At 43.8% G+C, this 20,702-nt stretch overlaps 2 protein-coding genes, 1 long non-coding RNA gene and 1 pseudogene across 3 annotated transcripts in view; 2 read left to right on the top strand and 2 right to left on the bottom strand.

Annotated features, from left to right (window-relative positions):
• LOC135974464 (maestro heat-like repeat-containing protein family member 1) overlaps positions 1-20,702 on the bottom strand; it is a 936,803-nt gene that overhangs the window by 326,353 nt on the left and 589,748 nt on the right. The gene's annotated exons all lie outside the window — the stretch shown is intronic.
• LOC103306669 (olfactory receptor 287-like) lies at positions 1,773-2,422 on the bottom strand (annotated as a pseudogene).
• On the top strand, positions 4,122-16,061 carry LOC135974659 (uncharacterized). The gene is made up of 3 exons (XR_010591787.1): positions 4,122-4,614; positions 13,881-14,012; positions 15,924-16,061. It is a non-coding gene; the product is annotated as an uncharacterized LOC135974659 (long non-coding RNA).
• Positions 18,949-19,884, top strand: LOC135974658 (olfactory receptor 6F1-like). The gene has a single exon (XM_065563073.1). The coding sequence runs from the start codon at positions 18,949-18,951 to the stop codon at positions 19,882-19,884; it is 936 nt and encodes a 311-aa protein (XP_065419145.1).

Raw genomic sequence — 20,702 nt, 5'->3', positions numbered from 1 at the left:
AATCTCATGATTTTGGGGGCCCTGATTCACGATTTGTCAATGCTTGGACTTAGAAATAATGATTTTTTTCCCCCAAAATGTCTCCCAACTTCTGTAGTCTTCCAATATTTCATTTCTTTTGAGAATCCCAGTGCAACATGGCTCCAGTCAGGTTGAAGGTAGCATGAGGACACCTCTGGGCCTTCTCTTTTTGATATTTGTATTCACAATGAATGAACTCAGAAAGTGCAATGGCATTTAGAAAATTAAAGGAGATGTTCTGTGAAATTTCTCAAACCTCAAGTTTTGGAAAGAAGTTAGGTGTCTTATTTTCTCTCAGCCACTTCCACAGGCATCACTAGATATATGTCGCCATAGAAGGAGGTGAAAATACAAGACAATGAGGAATTCTTAGTAAAAGTGGATAGAGCAGGCAACATGTGAATTCAAATCCTGATTAGATCTAGGCTTATTATAAATTGGGGGTTTCCAGGACCTTGGAACTTTCAACACAGAAGACACAGGTCTTTAGCAATGGAGCTAAAAAATTAACTTCTCTAGCTGTGACGAAGTAGAAGGCTATTGTAATAACCCCTAGGGGAAGTACCATCTCATGCATTAAGCCAAGGTATTACATTATGACTTGCATCTGATTTTAAAGGTGAATCAGGATTAGGTTCTGGATTCAGTTTTGACATAATCAAAATTTTGCAAGCTATTCCCAATATCTTCAGTCTAAACTGGCAGAATCCTTGTGAAATCAATATTTACAAATTTTTGCAATGCCAGAAAGAAAGAAAGAAAGAAAGAAAGAAAGAAAGAAAGAAAGAAAGAAGCCTACAAAAATACTCATCTGGGTTTCTATCCAGTCTGGAACTAGAACTGGAACTTTATTATGAATCCCCTTCAAATTCCACTGGGGTTTTGATTTGAAGTTCCTGTGGGTTTATCTTTATCTATACCTAGGTTTGGAAGGATTACATTTTTATCAGTAAATGTCGGTAAATGCCATTTTCACCATACAGACTGTCAACTGACCACCCCCCCAAAAAATGGTTCCATCAATAAAAATAGAAATGTACAGATAAGCAAAGTAAGAAAAATGCTGCTTCAGAACTTATTGGAGTTTGATTTAGGAATATACTGTGTATATTTTGACTTGTGATATTGACAATTTGAGTTTTAATCATTATAAAGTTCTAACTTTTCAAAAAATCAGTTGTCATTAAATAATTATTCTCTGACCCACCTTGTTGTCTGACACGCCACAGTAATTTCCTGCAAATGTGAAAATATAGACAATATTTTTTAAATGCTTAAAAATAAACATTGATATTCTCTGTCAAAATTATAAAAAAAATTGAATTCTGCCAAGCCTATCAATATAATCTGTATCTATATCATCTACATAGGCCATGCTTTAATATAAATAAATAATTGGCACATGTGCAATTTTCTTCATTGTAAATTAAATACAAAGTATCAGGATCATAATGCATAAGGGATGGATTTTGAAAGGTATTTAGGTGCTAAGGGTTTTTTTTAAAAAGCATCTAGCCCTTTAAAACTCATAGAAAATCCCATTAGGCACCTAAATACGTTTAGCAATCTGGCCGTAAATGTTCAAGGATGTGAGACACTAAGGACCAGATTGTTAAAGGTATTTAGTCACCTAACTCACATTGATTTCCATTGGAGCTAGGCATCGAATGATCTCTAGAATTCTGGCCCTAAGGGATTGTGGGGGGTTTTTCAGTACACTATAAACTTTGGTATATCTTCCATGTCCAGACTTATTTTTCTTTCACCATATATTCTGTGACAGTCAATGACTTCCAGGACATTTTGAAAAACATCACTTCCCTGAATACATGTCTCAGAGCTTCTTTTACCTCTGGGTTCCTCAGTGTGTAGATGAAAGGGTTCAACAGGGGTGTGACAATAGTATTCAAGACGGTGACTATTTTGGTCAATTCCAAGGAGTTCTGCATGGAAGGGTTGACATGTAGGAAAATGGTCGAACCGTACCAGATAATCATGACTGTGAGATGGGAAGAGCAAGTTGAAAAGGCACTTCTCCGTCCTTTATCTGATGGTATTCTCAGTATAGTGGAGATGATGTAAATGTAGGATACCAGGGTTATGACACAGGAGCCCAGGATGACGATGAATGAGATGATAAAGCACACCAGATCAATAAGGTAGGTATCTGTGCAGGAAAGAACTATCCACGGTGCTATGTCACCAAAAAAGTGATTGATGACCCTAGGGCCACAGAAGGACAACCTGGCGATCAGAAAAGCTGGGATAGAAATAGTTGGAAACCACTCAACCAAGAGCCAACAGCCAGCTGAGCAGTCAAGGTGCTGTTCATGATGGAGCTATAGTGCAATGGATAGCATATAGCCAAATAGCGGTCGTAGGCCATGACAGCCAAGAAAAAATATTCTGTGCATCTTAGGGAGAAAACAAAATACATCTGTAAGACACAGCTTATGAAGGAGATGGATTTGCTTTGGGACACAAGGTTGGCAAGCATCTTTGGGATACAAGCTGCGGTGTACCATACCTCCAGGAAGGAGAGATTGCAGAGAAAGAAGTGCATTGGGATGCAGAGATGAAGGCTGGTTGCCACTAGGACTATGATCGACACATTTCCTGTGACTGTCAAGATGTACATAACAAGGAAGAGCACGAAGAGCGAAATCTGCAAATATTGGGTCCCAGGGAATCCCAGGAGAATAAATTCCTTCATGATTTTGATGCACAGAAAAAGCAGATAAGTAAAAGAGACAAGAAATAATGGTTTAAGGCTGAAAATATGATATTGCTATTACATTTCTGGAGTCTTCCTGCTCACAGGGTGAATTTTAAGCTTGTCATAAATTTTCCCGTGGAAACTTTTTTTTCAGTGGAAAGTGGCTTTTGACAAAAAAGAAACTTTCATGATAGAAATTCCATTTTTAGGTGTTTCTTGAAAAACATAATTTTTAGTTTTTGTCAATGAAATATATTTTTTCCCATGGTCAGCATCCAAAGCCCAAGATGTATCTTATTTTAATTTATATTTTTGTTGTTTTAAATTGAAAATTTTCAAATAAAAAGTTGGTTTTTGAGTGTGTGCGTGGGGAAGTTGTCTTTTTGACAAAACCCTGACAAATTTCAACAGAAAAAACAACATTTTTCCTGTAAATTATTCAAGATTCAAGAGCAAAATCATTTTCAAATGGGACCTATGGGTGTTAGGCATTCAGTACTCTCTGAAAGTCAGTTAGAAGTGAACAAAAACCCATAGTCTCTTTTGAAAATCCCTGCTAAATAGGGTGAGCTTTTCAAAAGTTCTCAGTATAGGCCTAATTCTGCTCCCAAGGAAGTCAATAGGATTTTTATCATTGAGCCAGTGGGAGCAGAGGTAGGTCAATACTGAACACATGAGATTTGTACCTGTGAATTTCCTTCCTACAATGCAATAGGACGTTTAATTCTTTTTGTGCAGAAAGTCTCAAGTACTAAGCCTGCTGAAGTCCCAAGTTGGAGCGGGGATGTTATACAAAGTTGCAGTTCGAAGGACAGTTGCCTAATTTTTGAGCATAAATAACAATTTACATATATAAACCAGCATTCATTTTTGGTGGTTGAAAATAATGAGTCAGTTTCAACCTCCTTTGACAAATTGAGACTGAGGTGTGCAAGGTCATGCAATGAGCCAATTATAGCAAAGCTCAGGGTCAGAGAGGACCAGAAAACAGGAAGAAATTTTCCTTAAAAAAAGTCACAAAAAATGCATCCCTTTTAAATCCGAATTTTAAATTCTGATGAAGAATTTCATCAAAACTGTAAATTCCAAACATTTTTGACCAGCTGTGCTAGGAGTCTGCAATTCTTCTCCCCATTTAGTCAGTAGAACATACTTCTCAACCAGAACCATGAATAGAACCCAGGAGCCCTGTTTCTCAGCCAGTGGCATAGCCAGGTTTTAAGAGCAGGGGAGCAAACATAAAAAAGGCACACACCCCCTTGGTTCCTCCTCTGGCCACGCCCCCCTTGGCTCCTCCTCCGGCTGCCCCGCGCCCACCCAGCTCCTCTCCCACCCCCATCTCATCCCTCCAGCCATTGTCCCTGGCCAGCCCTTCCCCCGCCCCTCTGCTGCCGGTGCCCGGTGCCCGCCGGGCCGGGGCTCGCAGCTCGGCAGGCTGAGCAGCAAGCGGCCACCCGCCCGCCCGAGCCCGGCTGTGCTCCTCGCCCCTGCTCCGGCAGCCGGGCTGTTGCCATCAATTATTAATCGGCTCCCAACAGCCGCGGTGGGGAGCGGGAGCAGCCGCCATAAGGGGGGAGGGTGGCGGGAGGAGGGGAGTGTGTGTGCGAGCTGCACCTGGCTCACAGAGGCCGGCGGCTGCCTGAGAAGCAGAGCCAGCAGCGGCGGCGTGTTTGGAGAGCTGCGGGTCCCCCTCGCCACCATGTCCCTGCGCTGCGCGGCGGCCGCCTTGTCCCCGAGGACATGGGAGGATGAGGCGGAGGCCGCGCCTTCCCCCATTGCTCCTCCGGACGCGCCCACCACCCCCCCACCCCCCATGGCTCCTCCGGCCGTGCTGCCCTTCAGAGAGGAGCGGGCCCCACCCGCTGGAGCCATATAAGGTAACCCCTAAAAGCGGTGCCTTGAAAAATGTGCCCCGCTAGCTACGCTACTGTTCTCAGCCCCACTCTGCTCCAACCACTATCCTAACTCCCCTCAAAGAGTGGATATAGAACCCAAGAGTACCGATTCCTATTCCTTTGATATAAAAGCTACTCTATGCGTCCCTAAAAGAGCTAGGCACTGAATCCAGGTACCCTCCCTCCTAGACACCTGTGCTAAACACACCATAAGCCCTACAAATACAGCAAAACTATGATATGCCGAGTTTCTAAAACACCTTCAGAAAAAAAAAAATCTGGTTCCCAGTGCTGGCCAAAAGTTTCTTTCACAGATGGATTAATCCTGAAGTCTCAAATTTGGGGCATTCAGAATTAGAAGCCACTTTTGAAAAAGTTGTCCCTAACTTGAAATCTATCAATGAATTTTACAGTGAACATTCAGAATTTTTGTTTGATTGCTTGTTTTTGGTATTCTGATTTTTCATTAAAGTTACAATATCAGGTTAATTTATAATTTAAATTTAGTCCCCCTCCCTATTTGGATTTGAATTTGCAAAGGATCCTAAGGGAGCTATGAAATGTAATGGAGTTGGGTGCCTAACTCCCTCACCCAGCCTTACATATTTTTTATCAAAGTCTAATCAACACAGGCAATCAACAATTATATTTTCTCCCTTTTCAATATAAACCAATGTTTTAGGTACCTAGGTGTTTTGAAAATCCCAGTAGGTGCCTAAATACCTTGACTAATTTAGCCCTAAATCACTTTTGAAAATAGGATTTATAGTTAAATTTTCAAGTTCAGCTAATTAACTAAAGAGCCAATGAGACTGAAGCCCCTAAGTCACCTAGGTGATTTAGACTATTTTACCCTAAGGCTCCCTAGTGTGCTTTAATGTAGTATAGTTTGAATTCTAGGGACTTCAATGGAAGTTAGGCACCAAGGTGCTTTTGGAAACCCTGCTAGGCACCTGTTTGCCTCTTTAGTACCTTTATACCTTTGAGGATCTCAGCCCTAGTGCTTAGCTATCCAGTTCCACTGGGTTGTCATTGTGCTCATGAAATCCTGACCTGGTCAGAGCATTTGCCATCCCCATGGGTGTGAAAATTACTGAGCAATATCAGGCATTATCCCGGTAAATACAATGGGAATTTGCTGGGCTAAGGACTGAATAACATTTAAGTAAGGGGTAAAATTGCTAAAATTATGCACCTGATCTTCTTTCCCCTTCACGTAGCTGACATTGCGTAATTTAGATTGATTCCCCTTCCCCAGTGTAGACCAGGCCTTAATGAGCATTGACAATTAAGCACTGTCTGGTACATAATTCTATATTAAATTCTTGTTCTGTTCTCACTTATATGTTAATGTGTCATGAATAGGCTTGGCAGCATTTTATTTTTATTATTTATAATTTTGATGGGTAATATCAATGTTTATTTTTAAGCATTTTCTCCACATTTTCTTTATTTCAATGTTCATACTTGTAAAAAATTATGGGGGTGAGGGGTGGGAGACTGTCAGACAAATGATAGTTGACACTGAGATTCAAAAAGTGAAAGCTCTATAAACAATTAACATACAAATTATCATCATCACATGTTAAACTGTAGAAAGTAAACATAGTTAATTCAACAGAGCATACCTGTTTTTACTATTCATTCACTAATCTGTCTGTAACAAGCCCAATTCATAAGTCTAAATCACTGGATTTTGACTCTAATAAGTTCTTCAGCAGCATTTTTCTTATTTTGCCTATTAGTAAATTTTGGGTATTAGCGATGGAAATACATTTTCATCAGTTTGTGTGTGTATGGTGAAATTGACGTTTACCAACATTTACCAATACAAATCTAATCCTTCCAAGCCTAGTCATGAAGTTTGTTCCTTGGTTGTTAGAATTTGATCCTGGGCAAAATGTAAAATCGTTTTAATGTTAGATACAAAGGGGGAGATTTTCAAAGGATTTTCTATGGGAGTTGGGCCACATAACTGCCCTCTTTGCCTCTGAAAATCTTCATCAAAGACAAAAATATGATCATGGACACAAAAGAAGAAGACACCTAAATAACCCCAGTGTTCCAAAGCTATGTGTTGGGAAGGTTAGCTGAATTTTGAAATGAGTTGGACAATGGAGAGTGAGGGAGGATCCAGGAGAAAAGATTAGGAGTTCACGTTTGGCAATGTGCTGGAATTAGAGATTATAATTCTCTGACATGGCATAGACCAATGTAAAATGGTCATCATAGAGCCTTTGAGGAACAAAGACAAATCCTGCCTGCCGCAGAGCACAGCAGAGATTCCTGAAGGAGAAAAATAGCAGAGGACAAGACTGATCCATTTACCTTAATACTAGAAGAAAGGAAATTCTCAGGGAAACTGGGGATAACTGTTCTTGTTGTTATTCTTTTAATCCTGGTTCCAATTTTACATTTACACCTTTTATATTTGGGTAAAATTTTCAGAAGTGCCTAAGGGCCAGATTTGCAAAGGAATTTAGGCACCTAAAGATTCAGCTAGACAACTAAATACTATTAAATATCTGGCTTCTAGGAGTTTAATTTTTATTGAAAATCTACTGGACGTAAGCTTCTAAGGGCCATATTTTCTAAGGTATTTAAGTTTCTAAAGCTGCAGATTGTTGTTTAGTGGGATTTTCAAAAGCACTTCAGCAGATGAGGCATCAAAATCCCATTGATTTCAGTGGTAGTTAGGCACCTAACCTGCTTAGGTACTTTTAACGTTTCCACAAGGCACCTATCTGCTCCTTCAGGAACCTAAATCTTTCTAGAGGTCTCATCAACAGCCCATTGGCATCAATGAACATCTTTCAACTGAATTAAATGGCCTTTAGATCAGGCCCTATGTGGATATTACTTTTAGCAACATTTAGGCCCCAATCCTGATATCCTTACTCAAGTGCTAAATTATATTTTGATAGTAGTCCATTTGACTCTAATGGGGACTACTCACACTAGGGGTATGTCTACACTACGAGAGTAGTTCGATTTTACTTAAATCGAATTTTTGGAATCGATATTGCAAAGTCGAACGTGTGTGTCCACACTAAGGACAGTAATTTGACTTTGTGAGTCCACAGTAACGGGGAAAGCGTCGATTTTGGAAGCGGTGCACTGTGGCCAGCTATCCCACAGTTCCCGCAGTCCCTGCTGCCCATTGGAATTCTGGGTGGAGCCGCAAATGCCTTCTGGGTAAAAAAAATGTCTCGAGGGTGCTTTTGGGTAACTGTCGTCATCCATCCATCACTCCCGCCCTCCCTCCCTGAAAGCGCCGGCGGGAAATCAGTTCGCGCACTTTTCTAGTCAGTGACAGCGCGGACGCCACAGCACTGCGAGCATGGAGCCCGCTGCGACCATCTCTGCAGTTGTGGCCACTCTCAACGCCTCGCAGCTTATCATCCACCTTTCCCTGAGGCAGATGCAGATAAGTCAGGCGAGGAGGCTACGGCACCGCGGTGAGGGCCTGAAGTCTGAGAGTAGCACAGACCTCTCAGAAAGCACGGGACCCAGCGCCGAGGACATCACGGTGGCAATGGGTCATGTTGATGCCATGGAACGGCGATTCTGGACCCGGGAAACAAGCACTGAGTGGTGGGACCGCATAGTGCTGCAGGTCTGGGATGAATCCCAGTGGCTGCGAAACTTTCGCATGCGGAAGGGAACTTTCCTTGAACTTTGTGAGTTGCTGTCCCCTGCCCTGAAGCGCAAGGAAACCCGGATGCGAGCATCCCTGACTGTCCAGAAGCGAGTGGCCATAGCCCTCTGGAAGCTTGCAATGCCAGACAGCTACCGATCAGTCGCGAACCACTTTGGCATGGGCAAATCTACCGTGGGGGTTGTTGTGATGCAAGTAGCCAAGTCAATCGTTGATGTACTGCTGTCAAAGGTAATGACCCTGGGAAACGTGGAGGCGATCATAGATGGCTTCACAGCGATGGGATTCCCAAACTGCGGTGGGGCCATAGATGGAACTCACATTCCTATCCTGGGACCGGACCACCAGGCCAGCCAGTACATTAACCGAAAGGGCTACTTTTCCATGGTGCTGCAAGCACTGGTGGACCACAGGGGACGTTTTACGAACATCTACGTTGGATGGCCGGGCAAGGTTCATGACGCTCATGTTTTCAGGAACTCTGGTCTGTTTAGATGGCTGCAGCAAGGTATTTACTTCCCGGACCACAAAATAACTGTTGGGGATGTGGAGATGCCTATAGTCATCCTCGGGGACCCAGCCTACCCGCTAATACCCTGGCTCATGAAGCCCTATACTGGCGCCCTGGACAGTGAAAAAGAACTCTTCAACTACTGGCTGAGCAAGTGCAGAATGGTGGTGGAGTGTGCTTTTGGCCGTCTCAAGGGGAGATGAAGAAGCTTACTGACTCGCTGTGATCTCAGCGAAACCAATATCCCCATTGTTATAGCAGCTTGCTGTGTGCTCCACAATCTCTGTGAGAGCAAGGGGGAGACCTTTATGGCGGGGTGGGAGGTTGAGGCAAATAGCCTGGCTTCTGATTACGCCCAGCCAGACAGCCGGGCGATTAGAAGAGACCAGCGGGACGCGCTGTGCATCCGGGAGGCTTTGAAAGCTAGGTTCCACAGTGAGCAGGGTAACCTGTGACTTTTAAGTTAGTGTACAGAGAAGCTGAACCTGCCTCCGTTTCTTTACCCAGTTAATGTTGACTATCCTCTCCAGTTACATACCCCCTTCACCCCCTTCCAACACACGTTTAGAAATAAAATCACTTCTACTTTGTTAATGAACACCGTTGTCTTTATTACTGTTTTCGCGGGAATGTTTTAAAACTGGGACGTAGACTGTGGTGGGGAGCGGGTGTAGTGTACTGACGCAAATGAAGCTTCTAAACTCCAGGATTGACAGGCTCCGCTGTGGTGGACTGGTTGTTTCAACGGAGCCTGTCACTCCTCCTGATCGGGACTGTGTGTATGGGGGGGCGATGTGACTTTGTGGCAGGGGGAGGACGGTTACAGATCCCCTACTGCATGGCTCTGTGATCCAGGATAAGGACTGCCGCTTAAGATCTGTAACTGCCCTCCCCCGCCACAAAGTCACAGAGCAACCCACCCCCCACCACATAACATGAAAACCACCTCCCAGACTGACCAGGGTAACTAGTCACTGCACTGTGTATGTGCCCTGCTGCTGGACCTGCCCCCGCCTATGTACCCTGCCAAAGGTGACTGTCCTGTCCAATTACCAACCCCCTTCCCCCCCTCCTCCAAAAGAACACGATGGAAACAGTAATTAACAGAAACGTATTTTTTATTATCAACTACACATGGAACTGGGAGGTGAAACTTGGACGGGGGCTTGTGTGAGGCGGGAAGGAAAGAACTTGTCAAATTTTGGGGAATGAGAGCCTTCTACTACTAGAGCTCTCTGCAGGGGTGGAGTGAGAGTTGGCACGGACTCTGCCGCCCCTCCTTCTTTGCACTTTCGGTGAGGGGGGTATGGGACTTGGTGGCGGGGGAGGGCAGTTAGAGATAGACTGCAGTGGGGCTCTGTCCTCCTGCCTCCATTCCTGCAGAACATCCACAAGGCGCCGGAGCGTGTCCGTTTGCTCCCTCAGTAGTCCAAGCAGCGTTTGAGTCACCTGCTGGTCTTCCTGCCGCCACCTCTCCTCCCGATCCATGTTTGCTTGGTGCATTTGGGACAAGTTCTCCCGCCACTGGGTCTGCTGTGCTGCCTGGGCTCGGGAGCAGGCCATAAGCTCCGAGAACATGTCCTTCCGTGTCCTCTTCTTCCTACGCCTAATCTGCGCTAGCCTCTGGGAGTGTGATGCCAGGCTAGGTTGTGAGACAGTCGCAGATGTGGTTGTGGGAATGGGAAAAAGGGAGTGAATTCCTCAGAAAGATAAATGTAGTTGTGAACAAAGAACATAGTCTTTCTCTGTGAACAAGACCACGCACAGCACCTATCACATGCGCACTCAGCACAAGGTCGAATTCTCGGCCTTCGCATTCAGTGCCTGGGGTTTTGCACAGCAGATTTGAGAAGCGGGGCAGGACACCGGAATTTCTGTTGCAGGCAGACATGGTAAGCCGTAGACTTGTGGCAGCTTAAAACTTTAATATTAGCACTGGCCTCATTTCACATTGAAAGCAATGTCAGTCCCTGCTGCCAGCAATCCGGCAAGCAGGAACTCTGCCCCTGTCCCACCCCCTCGCGGCTGTCCCCAGGAACGATCCCTGTAGGCTGCCCCTCTCCCGCCTCCACCGTGTGGCCGCAAACCAGCGGTTACAGTTCTGTAAAGGAACGGGCAAGCAGTCCCAACACTAACATTCCCCTACCTAATTCAAAGCAGGTCACCATGAGCGACATCACCCTCATGAGGATCTCAGACAGCGAGAAAGAAAGAATGCTTCGGGAAAGCCTCCAAAGACCAGGGCCGTATGCCGCCCTGCTGTGCAGAGCAATGATCCCTGAGTACTTGATTGTCTCGTGGTGTGGCAACGTGTCATACTACGGAGGACCCAATAAGGCCGCTCTCCCCAAGAACCTGATGCAACGGCTTTCCAATTACCTCCAGGAGAGCTTCCTCGAGATGTCCCAGGAGGATTTCTGCTCTATCCCCGGACATATAGACCGCATTTTACTCTAGCTGCACTGGCAGTGACTAAACAGTAGAGCGGCTTGGGCAGAACAATCATGCTAAACCGGACATTGTTAGATTTTTTTTCAATAGTTGCACTGCCCAGGACTGAAACGTTAAGCGCCTAGGGAGAACTAATCATGAGAAACCCATTGTTGTTATTCTTAATATTCCTGTTCTGTTAAAAATAAATGTTTAGATGTTTAAAACACTTACTGGCTGATCCTTCCCCAGATTCTGTGTCCGGGTTAACGGCTGGGGACGGTTGGTAGGGGATCTCAGTAAGGGTGATGAAGAGATCCTGGCTGTCGGGGAAATCAGCGTTGTAAGCGCTGTCGACTGCCTCGTCCTCCTCATCTCCTTCCTCATCTTCCCCGTCCGCTAACATGTCAGAGGAACCGGCCGTGGACAATATCCCATCCTCAGAGTCCACGGTCAGTGGTGGGGTAGTGGTGGCGGCCGCACCTAGGATGGAATGCAGTGCCTCGTAGAAACGGGATGTCTGGGGATGGGATCCGGAGCGTCCGTTTGCCTCTTTGGTCTTCTGGTAGGCTTGTCTCAGCTCCTTGATTTTCACGCGGCACTGCGTTGCATCCCGGCTGTATCCTCTCTCTGACATGTCTTTAGAGATCTTCTCATAGATCTTTGCATTCCGTTTCTTGGAGCGCAGCTCGGAAAGCACGGACTCATCGCCCCACACAGCGATCAGATCCAAGACTTCCCGATCAGTCCATGCTGGGGCCCTCTTTCTATTCTGAGATTGCACGGCCATCACTGCTGGAGAGCTCTGCATCGTTGCCAGTGCTGCTGAGCTCGCCACGATGTCCAGACAGGAAATGAGATTCAAACTGCCCAGACAGGAAAAGGAATTCAAATTCAAATTTTCCCAGGGCTTTTCCTGTGTGGCTGGTCAGAGCATCCGAGCTCGGACTGCTGTCCAGAGCGTCAACAGAGTGGTGCACTGTGGGATAGCTCCCGGAGCTATTAGTGTCGATTTCCATCCACACCTAGCCTAATTCGACATGGCCATGTCGAATTTAGCGCTACTCCCCTCGTCGGGGAGGAGTACAGAAGTCGAATTAAAGAGACCTCTATGTCGAACTAAATAGCTTCGCGGTGTGGACGGGTGCAGGGTTAATTCGATGTAACGGCACTAACTTCAACATAAACGCCTAGTGTAGACCAGGCCTAGGAAAGAAAGCTTGTGCATAAAGCGTGTGCAGGATCAAATTCTTAGTGATATAGGACAAACTTCTGAGTGCAAATCCAAAGTTTAAATTTGTAGCAACTCCAGTATTTTCATTATCTGTGATGTTTGACTGGTTGGGCAAATCACAGGACATTGTGTCTGTTCCTTGATTCAATAGCTGAAAAATTGTTAAACAGCAGACTAAAGAACAACATGCAGGAAATACAGAATGACAAACAATGGTGGTGGATTTTTTTTTTAATTAGTGAAGAAGTTAAAAAAATCAAACTTATTTCCCTTTTTAAGGGTTCTAAGTTGTGGGGTCCTACATGTTGTTAAATGGAAAAAATTCAATCATGTTTTCTATAAAGTTTTCCATTTAAACTTTGACAAAAAAGTAAATGAAAAATTTCATTAAAAAAAGAAAACAAAAATTCAGTAAGTCAACAGTTCTTTACAAACATTTTTATTTTTGAAAATAGTCATTTTTCAACAAAAAGGAATTACAAGGGGAAAGTTTAATTACTGTTGATGGGAACTGTTGATTTTAATGGGTGATAGGCACCTAGATGCTTTTGAGAATCCCACTAGGTTCCTAAATACCTTTAAATATCTTGCCCTTGATTCCTGGCTTATTTCTATTTTTGAATATTTGTATCTAGACCAGTGTTATCATCAGAGTATAAATAAACTTTAACTTTTACCTTTGTATCCCCCTACCTTTTGGAAAGTGTTTTACTTATAAAGGCTGGGGATTTCAAAGGATGGTAAAGACGTAGGCTGCGTTTACCAAAGGAGCCTGAGAGAGTTTCAATAAAATTTTTGCACCTATGTCCCTTTGGCATCTTTGGAAGTCCCAGCCATAATTTGAGCTGGTTGGAATTTTCATTGTAGAGGAAATTCAAATATTTTAAAATTTGAAAATGGTTTTTATCAAAATCTGGATGAATATTTAAAATTTGGAGATTTTTTGTGGAATGAAACATTCCAAAAAAATTAAACTCAGAAATGGCAAAACATCCATTTTGATCCAAACCTGTGCTGGTCAAAACACGGAACACCCATTCCATAGTAATCTTCAAAGTTTCATCTTTTTATTATTATTACCTTGAATCGGAAATAAATAAATAAATAAACATTTCAGAACTTCTTCCAGACCAAACTTCTGAAATTTCATGTAGAAAAAATAGAGAAGACATTCTGCCTGCCTACCTGGCTTTCTTAAAAAGTTTTAATGGAATCAACACATTCTCATGGAAGTGTTCTGTTATAAAATTTTCAATCAGTTCGCGTTCCAGTGTTTCAAAGTGAAATATTTCATTTCAAAATGTCAATTCAAAATGAAAAAGTGACATTTTGACTGAAAATGACATCAAAATTAATCATTTGAATGTCAATTTAAGTCAAAATCTCAAAAACAAAACTTTTCATCTCTTTGACAGGGTTCCTGAGCTGCTGGATGGGGGGAAGAAGTAGATAGGAAATATCTTAATTTTAGTAAGGCTTTTGACACAGTCCCCATGACATTTGTATAAGCAAACTAAGAAATGTGAGCTAAAGGAAATTACTATAAGGTGAGTGCACAATAGGTGGATAGATGGTACTCAGAAAGTATTTATCAATGTTTTGCTGTCAGACTGGGAGGGCATATCCAGTAGGGTTCCACGGGGGCCATTCCTGGGTCCAGTTCTAGTCAATTATTTCATTAATAATTTGGTAATGGAGTGGAGAGTAGGCTTATAAAATTTGCAGATGACACGAAGCTGAGTGGGGTCGCAAGTACTTTAGAGGACAGCATCAGAATTCAAAACAACCTTAACAAGTTGGAGAATTGGTCTGAAATCAACAAGATGAAATGTAATAAAAACAAGTTCAAAATGCTTCACTTAGGAAAGAAAAATCAAATGCTCAACTACAAAATGGTGAATAACTCACTAGGTCAGACGTGGGCAAACTACGGCAGACCATCCTACTTGGCTCCTGAGCTCCCGGCTGGGGAACCTACTCCCTGAGCCCTCCCCCAATATCCCCCTCCCCCGCAGCCATGCCGGCCTCGCTTTGGCCCGCTGCTCCTGCTGGGCAGAGTGGAGAGCACAGCTGGCTCCTGCCGGGTATCACGGCTGTGAGCTCCTGCTGCTGGTAAGGGGGCGGGTAGCAGGGGGGTTGGGTAAGGGAGCAGGGGTCCTCTGGGGCAGTCAGGAAGGAGGGGGTGTTTGAATGGGGCAGAGGTTCTGGGGGGGGCGATCAGGGGGTGGGGAACAGGGAGGGTTGGGAGAGGGAGTGGGCGTCCCGGGCGGCCTGTCAGGGGGCGAGGATGTGGATAGGGGTCGGAAGGGCAGTCAGGGGACAGGGAGCAGGTAGGGTTGGATAAAGGGGTGGGATCCTGGGGGGAAGTTAGGGGTGGGGGATCCCGGGAGGTGGTGGTCAGGGGACAAGGAGCAGAGGACGTTTGGATAGGGGGTGGGAGTCCCCAGGGGGTTGCCAGGGGCGGGGGGTGTGGATAGGGGTCGGGACAGTCGGGGGACAGGGAGCAGGGGGGTTGGATAGAGGGCAGGGGTCCTGGGAGGGGGCAGTTAGTGGACAAGGAGCAGAGGGTTTGGATGGGTTGGAAGTTCTGAGGCGGGCAGTCAGGGGGTGGGAAGTAGGAGGGGACAGAGAGGGGGTGGGGCCAGGTTGTTTGGGGGGCACAGCCTTCCCTACCCGGCCCTCCATACAGTTGCACAACCCCAATGTGGCCCTCGGGCCAAAAAGTTTGCTCACCCCTAGTCATGTTTAGTCTTGAGAAAAGAAGACAGAGGGGGGATTTGATAGTCCTCAAATATAGTAAGTGCTGTTATAAAATGGACAGTGATCAATTGTTCTCCACGTCCATAGAAGGTGGGACAAGAAGTAATGGGTTATTGTCATTATTATTTTACAGGTAGGGAAAATGAGGCTGGGGAAGGGAACTTAAGTAACACACCAAAGCTCCCCCTGTGTAGTGAGCATTTGGCAAAGACAGGACTAGAATGCTGGTGTCCAGGCTGCCAGTACGGTGCTTTCACCAGGAGACCAGCCTGACTCAGTAGAGTCTGTTACACATTCTAGGGAAGTCTGTGAAATTCTGTTGAGACTGAATATCCTCAGGGTGCTGGGAAGATGGGGGTGGAGTACAAAACCAACCCCCTCATGCAGCCAATTTGAGCTGCAGTTCATTAACAAGGTAGGTAGGGGTAATGCCAGTTGGATGATGGTGGAGGGAGATTCCTATCAACATCAAAAGCTATAGAATTTGACCAAGTCTTTTGGTTTTGAAGAGGCAGATTATCATTTATACTAACAACACTTCACACCACTCTGGCAATAGAATGGGGGTTTAAAATCAGAGTGCGTTATACTTATTACATACATTTTAAGGTCCCTTTATATTGTTACAGCGGTGTAAAATGACCTTAATGTAAATGTGAACCAGATGTGAAATATTCCTGTATTTGTTATATATTTAGATGGGGAGAAAGCAAGAGAAACCATGTTATGATGCACCATTTTTCAGCAGCCAAGGCTATTGTGTGTCATCCGGGGAGAAAAAACATTATGAATGAAGGGAGTTTGTATTGATAAGCTCTATCAGAAGGCATGGTAAGTTTGATCCACTAGCCAGATCCAGTCTATCCTGGAATTATAGTTTAAAGTAACTGTATTGAGAAATAGGTTTGCCTTTTTTAGTAATGAAAATTGCGGTTTAAAAAGTTTGCCTCATTGAAGAATCAACACACCTGTACTCAAAGTATAAGTCTATCTCATCACTTTTTTTCTAATATACGATGAAATCTAGGATGAACAAAGGAATACAATTATTTGTAAATTGTATAACTAATAGAATCAATTGGGAAAGTTGCTTTTTGCATAAAAATTTATCACAAAAATTTTGTTATTCTCAACAAATTTCTTTTATGTTTTTTTTCCAGGTTTTTGTAAAAACAAACAAACAAAAACCAGAAGTGTTCAGTTTTCAGTCAAAACATTTTGTTCTTTAGTCACCAGAAACTTCTTTCTGTTATTGTTTTGAGGAAAGTCCCAAAATTATTTTATTGACTGATTGATTTGCAAAAATCTCTGTTTCATCAAAAAGACAGTGTCCATCAAAAAAATGTGAGAATGGAAAATTTCCAAGCAGCTCTAATACATTAACCTGTGGAATTTACTGGTATAGTAACTTTAATAAGGCAAAGAAGAAAAGAAGAAAATTTTACTGTGTTTCTGAGAAACAGTTTTGTTGTTTGTCTCTCCCTGCTTGCGTGGCTTGTCTTCTAGAGTGTAAGATTTTTGGAAATGGGCTGGATTCTGTGCTATGTTTGTGCCATGTTCCACACAATGGAGTCCCAATCATAGATGGGACCTTAAGGTTCTACCAGAAGACACACACTAAATGATAAAGATAATTTCTAATTTCTGATGTCAATCCCTTGTTCCTGAGAATTTTGGTTGGGATTTTCTAAAGGGTCTATGTAGGACCAGCTGGAAATTGGAATTTCATTTTTTGAAAAAATAAAAAAAAATCTCAAGATTTCAAGCTATGTTTTGTTCTGATATGGAAAGAACACAAGACTTTTCAAAAAGAGATGTACAGAATATCAACCCACTACAGCCAGGTGGTTAGAACAGTTACCCAGGTCATGGGAGAATCATGTTCAACTCCCATGTCTGGTAGTTTCAGAAGTAGAACTCAGACCTTGGCAAGTGTACGTGCCACCAAGCTATGGCATTAGTTCTTATCATTTGTTCTCACTTTGATCAGTAATTCCATCCTGAACTTAAGAACATACCCAGATGACATTTTTGTTGAAACCACTATGTTTCCATGAAATATTTCTGTTGCAGCAAAATGGTATTTTTCAACGTAAAAAAAAGTTTTGTCTAATTATTTATTGTATCGTATTGTATTTTTCCCAGCTCTAGGCCTAAGTAGCACAACTCCCATTGAAGATCAGGGAGTATAAGTGTCTTAGGAACAGAAGTCCTAATGACATTCAGTGGAGACTTGTGGTCCTAGGTCACTTAAGTGTTTTTGAAAATCCCAGTCATTTTACTGAGCAGCAAGCAAGGTTATCTTGAAGGTGAGGCATGAAGACAATGGGACAAATCGTGAGGTTTTCTCATGGGTGAATGGAGTGGGGTTGATGGGCTAGACCAGCAACAGGGGAAAGCTGCCATTGGGTCAGCCATCCCACTGACTCCTCATGGGTCATAGAGGAATAAGGAGTGGAGCTCTCATCTCTGTTGCAGAGCCCAAAAGATGCACAAGAACAGACTGGTGTTACATAAGAACATAAGAAAGGCTGTACCGGGTCAGACCAAAGGTTCATCTAGCCCAGTATCCTGTCTACCGACAGTGGCCAATGCCAGGTGCCCCAGAGGGAGTGAACCTAACAGGCAATGATCAAGTGATCTCTCTCCTGCCATCCATCTCCACCCTCTGATAGACAGAGGCTAGGGACACCATTCCTTACCCGTCCTGGCTAATGAATTTATCCAGTTCTCTTTTAAACCCTGCTATAGTCCTAGCCTTCACAACCTCCTCAGGCAAGGAGCTCCACAAGCCGACTGTGCGCTGCGTGAAGAAGAACCTCCCCCTATCTGTCTCAAACCTGCTGCCTATCAACCTCACCTGATGACCCCCAGTTCCCGTATCATGGGAATAAGTAAATATCTCTTCCTTATCCGCTTTCTCCACATCACTCATGATTCTATATACCTCTATCATACCCCCCCCTTAGTCTCCTCTTTTCCAAGCTGAAGAGTCCCAGCCTCCCCAATCTCTCCCCACACAGGACCCGTTCCAAACCCTTAATTTCAGTTGCTCCCCTCTGAACCCTCTCCAGTGCCAGTACATCCCCCTTGAGATGAGGAGACCACATCCGCACGCAGCACTCGAGATGAGGGCACACCATTGATTCACACAAGGGCAATAATACATTCTCAGTCTTATTCTCTATCCCCTTTCCAATGATTCCCAACGTCCTGCTTGCTCCCCTGACTGCCCCTGCGTGGACATCCCCAGAGAACCATCCACGATGACTCCAAGATCCTTTTCCTGACTTGTTGTAGCTAAATTAGCCCCCATCATATTGTATGCATACAATACATACAAGTAGCACCTGCTTCCCTTCCCTTATCTTTAATCAGGGTTCCAGGTATTATAGCTGGGATTTTAGAAGGAGCCCTAAGGTGCTGAAATCCCTTAGAATTTCAGCCTGGAATCCTGTTCCTTGTATTTCACCAGGGAAGCAAGTTCAAGCAAGAGCCAGGTCTACCAGGTGCAGTGTCACATCCCACAATCCCACAGCCCATATAGGTATCTTGAAAGTATTTTAGGAGATGTGGGCAGAGTTTCAAGGCTGTGGATCTGCAGATATTTTATAGGTACCCTGATAGGGTAAGGTATTTGGCGCTTCACATTTGCACATCCAAAAGTGTGTTCAACGTGTTTAAATGCCTTTATAATTCCTCATGTTTTGACAGATGGACCTCATGGCTGGAGCAGAAAGAGAAAACCAAACCAGCGTGCAGAAATTCATACTCCTGGGTTTTCCCGGCCCTTGGTTTTTTCGGATTTCCCTTGCAGTGGTGTTTTCAATTATGTATTTCCTGACAATTGTAGGGAATATGTCTGTTATAGCTTTAGTGTGGACCCACCCATGGCTTCACACCCCCATGTATTTCTTCCTCTGCAATCTCTCCTTCCTGGAGATCTGGTACACCACGGCCTGCGTCCCCAAGGCCATTGGTGTCATGTTCGGGAAAAGCCAAACCATTTCCTTCACCGGCTGCATCCTGCAGTTGTATTTCATATTCTCTCTGGGATCTACAGAATGTCTCATACTGGCTGTCATGGCCTATGACCGCTATTTGGCTATATGTCATCCATTGCGTTACAGCTCCCTCATGAACAGCACCTTCTCTGCTCAGCTGGCCCTCATCTCTTGGCTGTGTGGGTTCCTGGCTATCTCTCTGCTGGCATCTCTAATATCCAGGTTGTCTTTCTGTGGCCCTAACATTATCAATCACTTCTTTTGTGACATAGATTCCTGTATAGCGCTTTCCTGCACTGACACAAGCCTCGTTGAGGTGGCAACTTTTATCATCTCTATTAATGTCCTCCTGGGCTCATGTGCAGTAACCCTAGTCTCGTACATTTACATCATCTCCACCATCTGTAGAATCCCCTCAGCCCAAGGCCGCCAAAAGGCCTTTTCCACTTGCTCTGCCCATCTCACTGTCGTAACTATCTGGTACGGCTCCACCATTTTTCTGTATGTCAAGCCTTCTGCACAGAACTCATTGGATCTAAACAAAATAGTCAACGTCTTTAACACTATTATAACTCCTCTATTAAACCCTTTCATTTACACTCTAAGAAACAAAGAGGTGAAGCGAGCCTTGGAAAGGGCAATCAGTGGCATGTAAATTGGTTTTCAAATGATCTGCATTTAGTATCAATGTTATCCAAGGGACCAAAATTAAAATTTCCTGAAGGTCATTCTTATTGCATGTGAACATTTTTTTGTTTTACAAGTTTCCTCATTGACTATAACAACCTGATGTTGGCTTACAGATTAACTCAAGTGGGAGAAATGCAAATTTATTATACTGAAAATTCCAAGTTGCTAAATTTGTGTGGCATTTGCCAGGATCTATATGGATGCACCCATTGATAATTACGTAGGGGCCTAGGCCTAAGGGAGTTGGGTAACAAGCTCCCACTGAATGTCAGATATAGAGTCAAGCTGACATTTTCAAAGGAATGTGTGCAAATTAATAGCCTAGATCTCTCTAAATTTCAAAACAAGTTAGATGACTAGCTTCCTTGTGCGCCTTTGAAATTCCCACTTTCACACTTTATCTCCCCTACTTACATTTATGATATATTTTCCAGTAGGGGGGACTTGTGTGATGCCATGGAACTGACTGTGACAGATATGGCAATTTCCTGCAATATCCTTGGGAGACCTTATTGAATTACTGTCCCATATTGATGTGTTAATAGAAGAGATTTTAGAACAACTTGATTAATTAAACAGTAATAAATCATCAGGACCAGATGATATTCACCCAAGAGTTCTGAAGGAACTCAAATATGAAATTGCAGGACTACAAACTGTAGTATGTAACCGATCACTTAAATCAGCCTATGTGCCAGATAATTGGATGGTAGGAAATATAATTCTAATTTATAAAAAGGGCCCCAGAGGCTATCCTGGGAATTACAGGTCAGTGATCCTAAC

Source organism: Chrysemys picta, chromosome 12, assembly GCF_011386835.1.
Source record: "Chrysemys picta bellii isolate R12L10 chromosome 12, ASM1138683v2, whole genome shotgun sequence".
Taxonomy (NCBI): Eukaryota; Metazoa; Chordata; order Testudines; family Emydidae; genus Chrysemys; species Chrysemys picta.
Note: the sequence above shows the minus strand (reverse complement) of the source record. Positions and strands in the feature narration are given on the sequence as shown.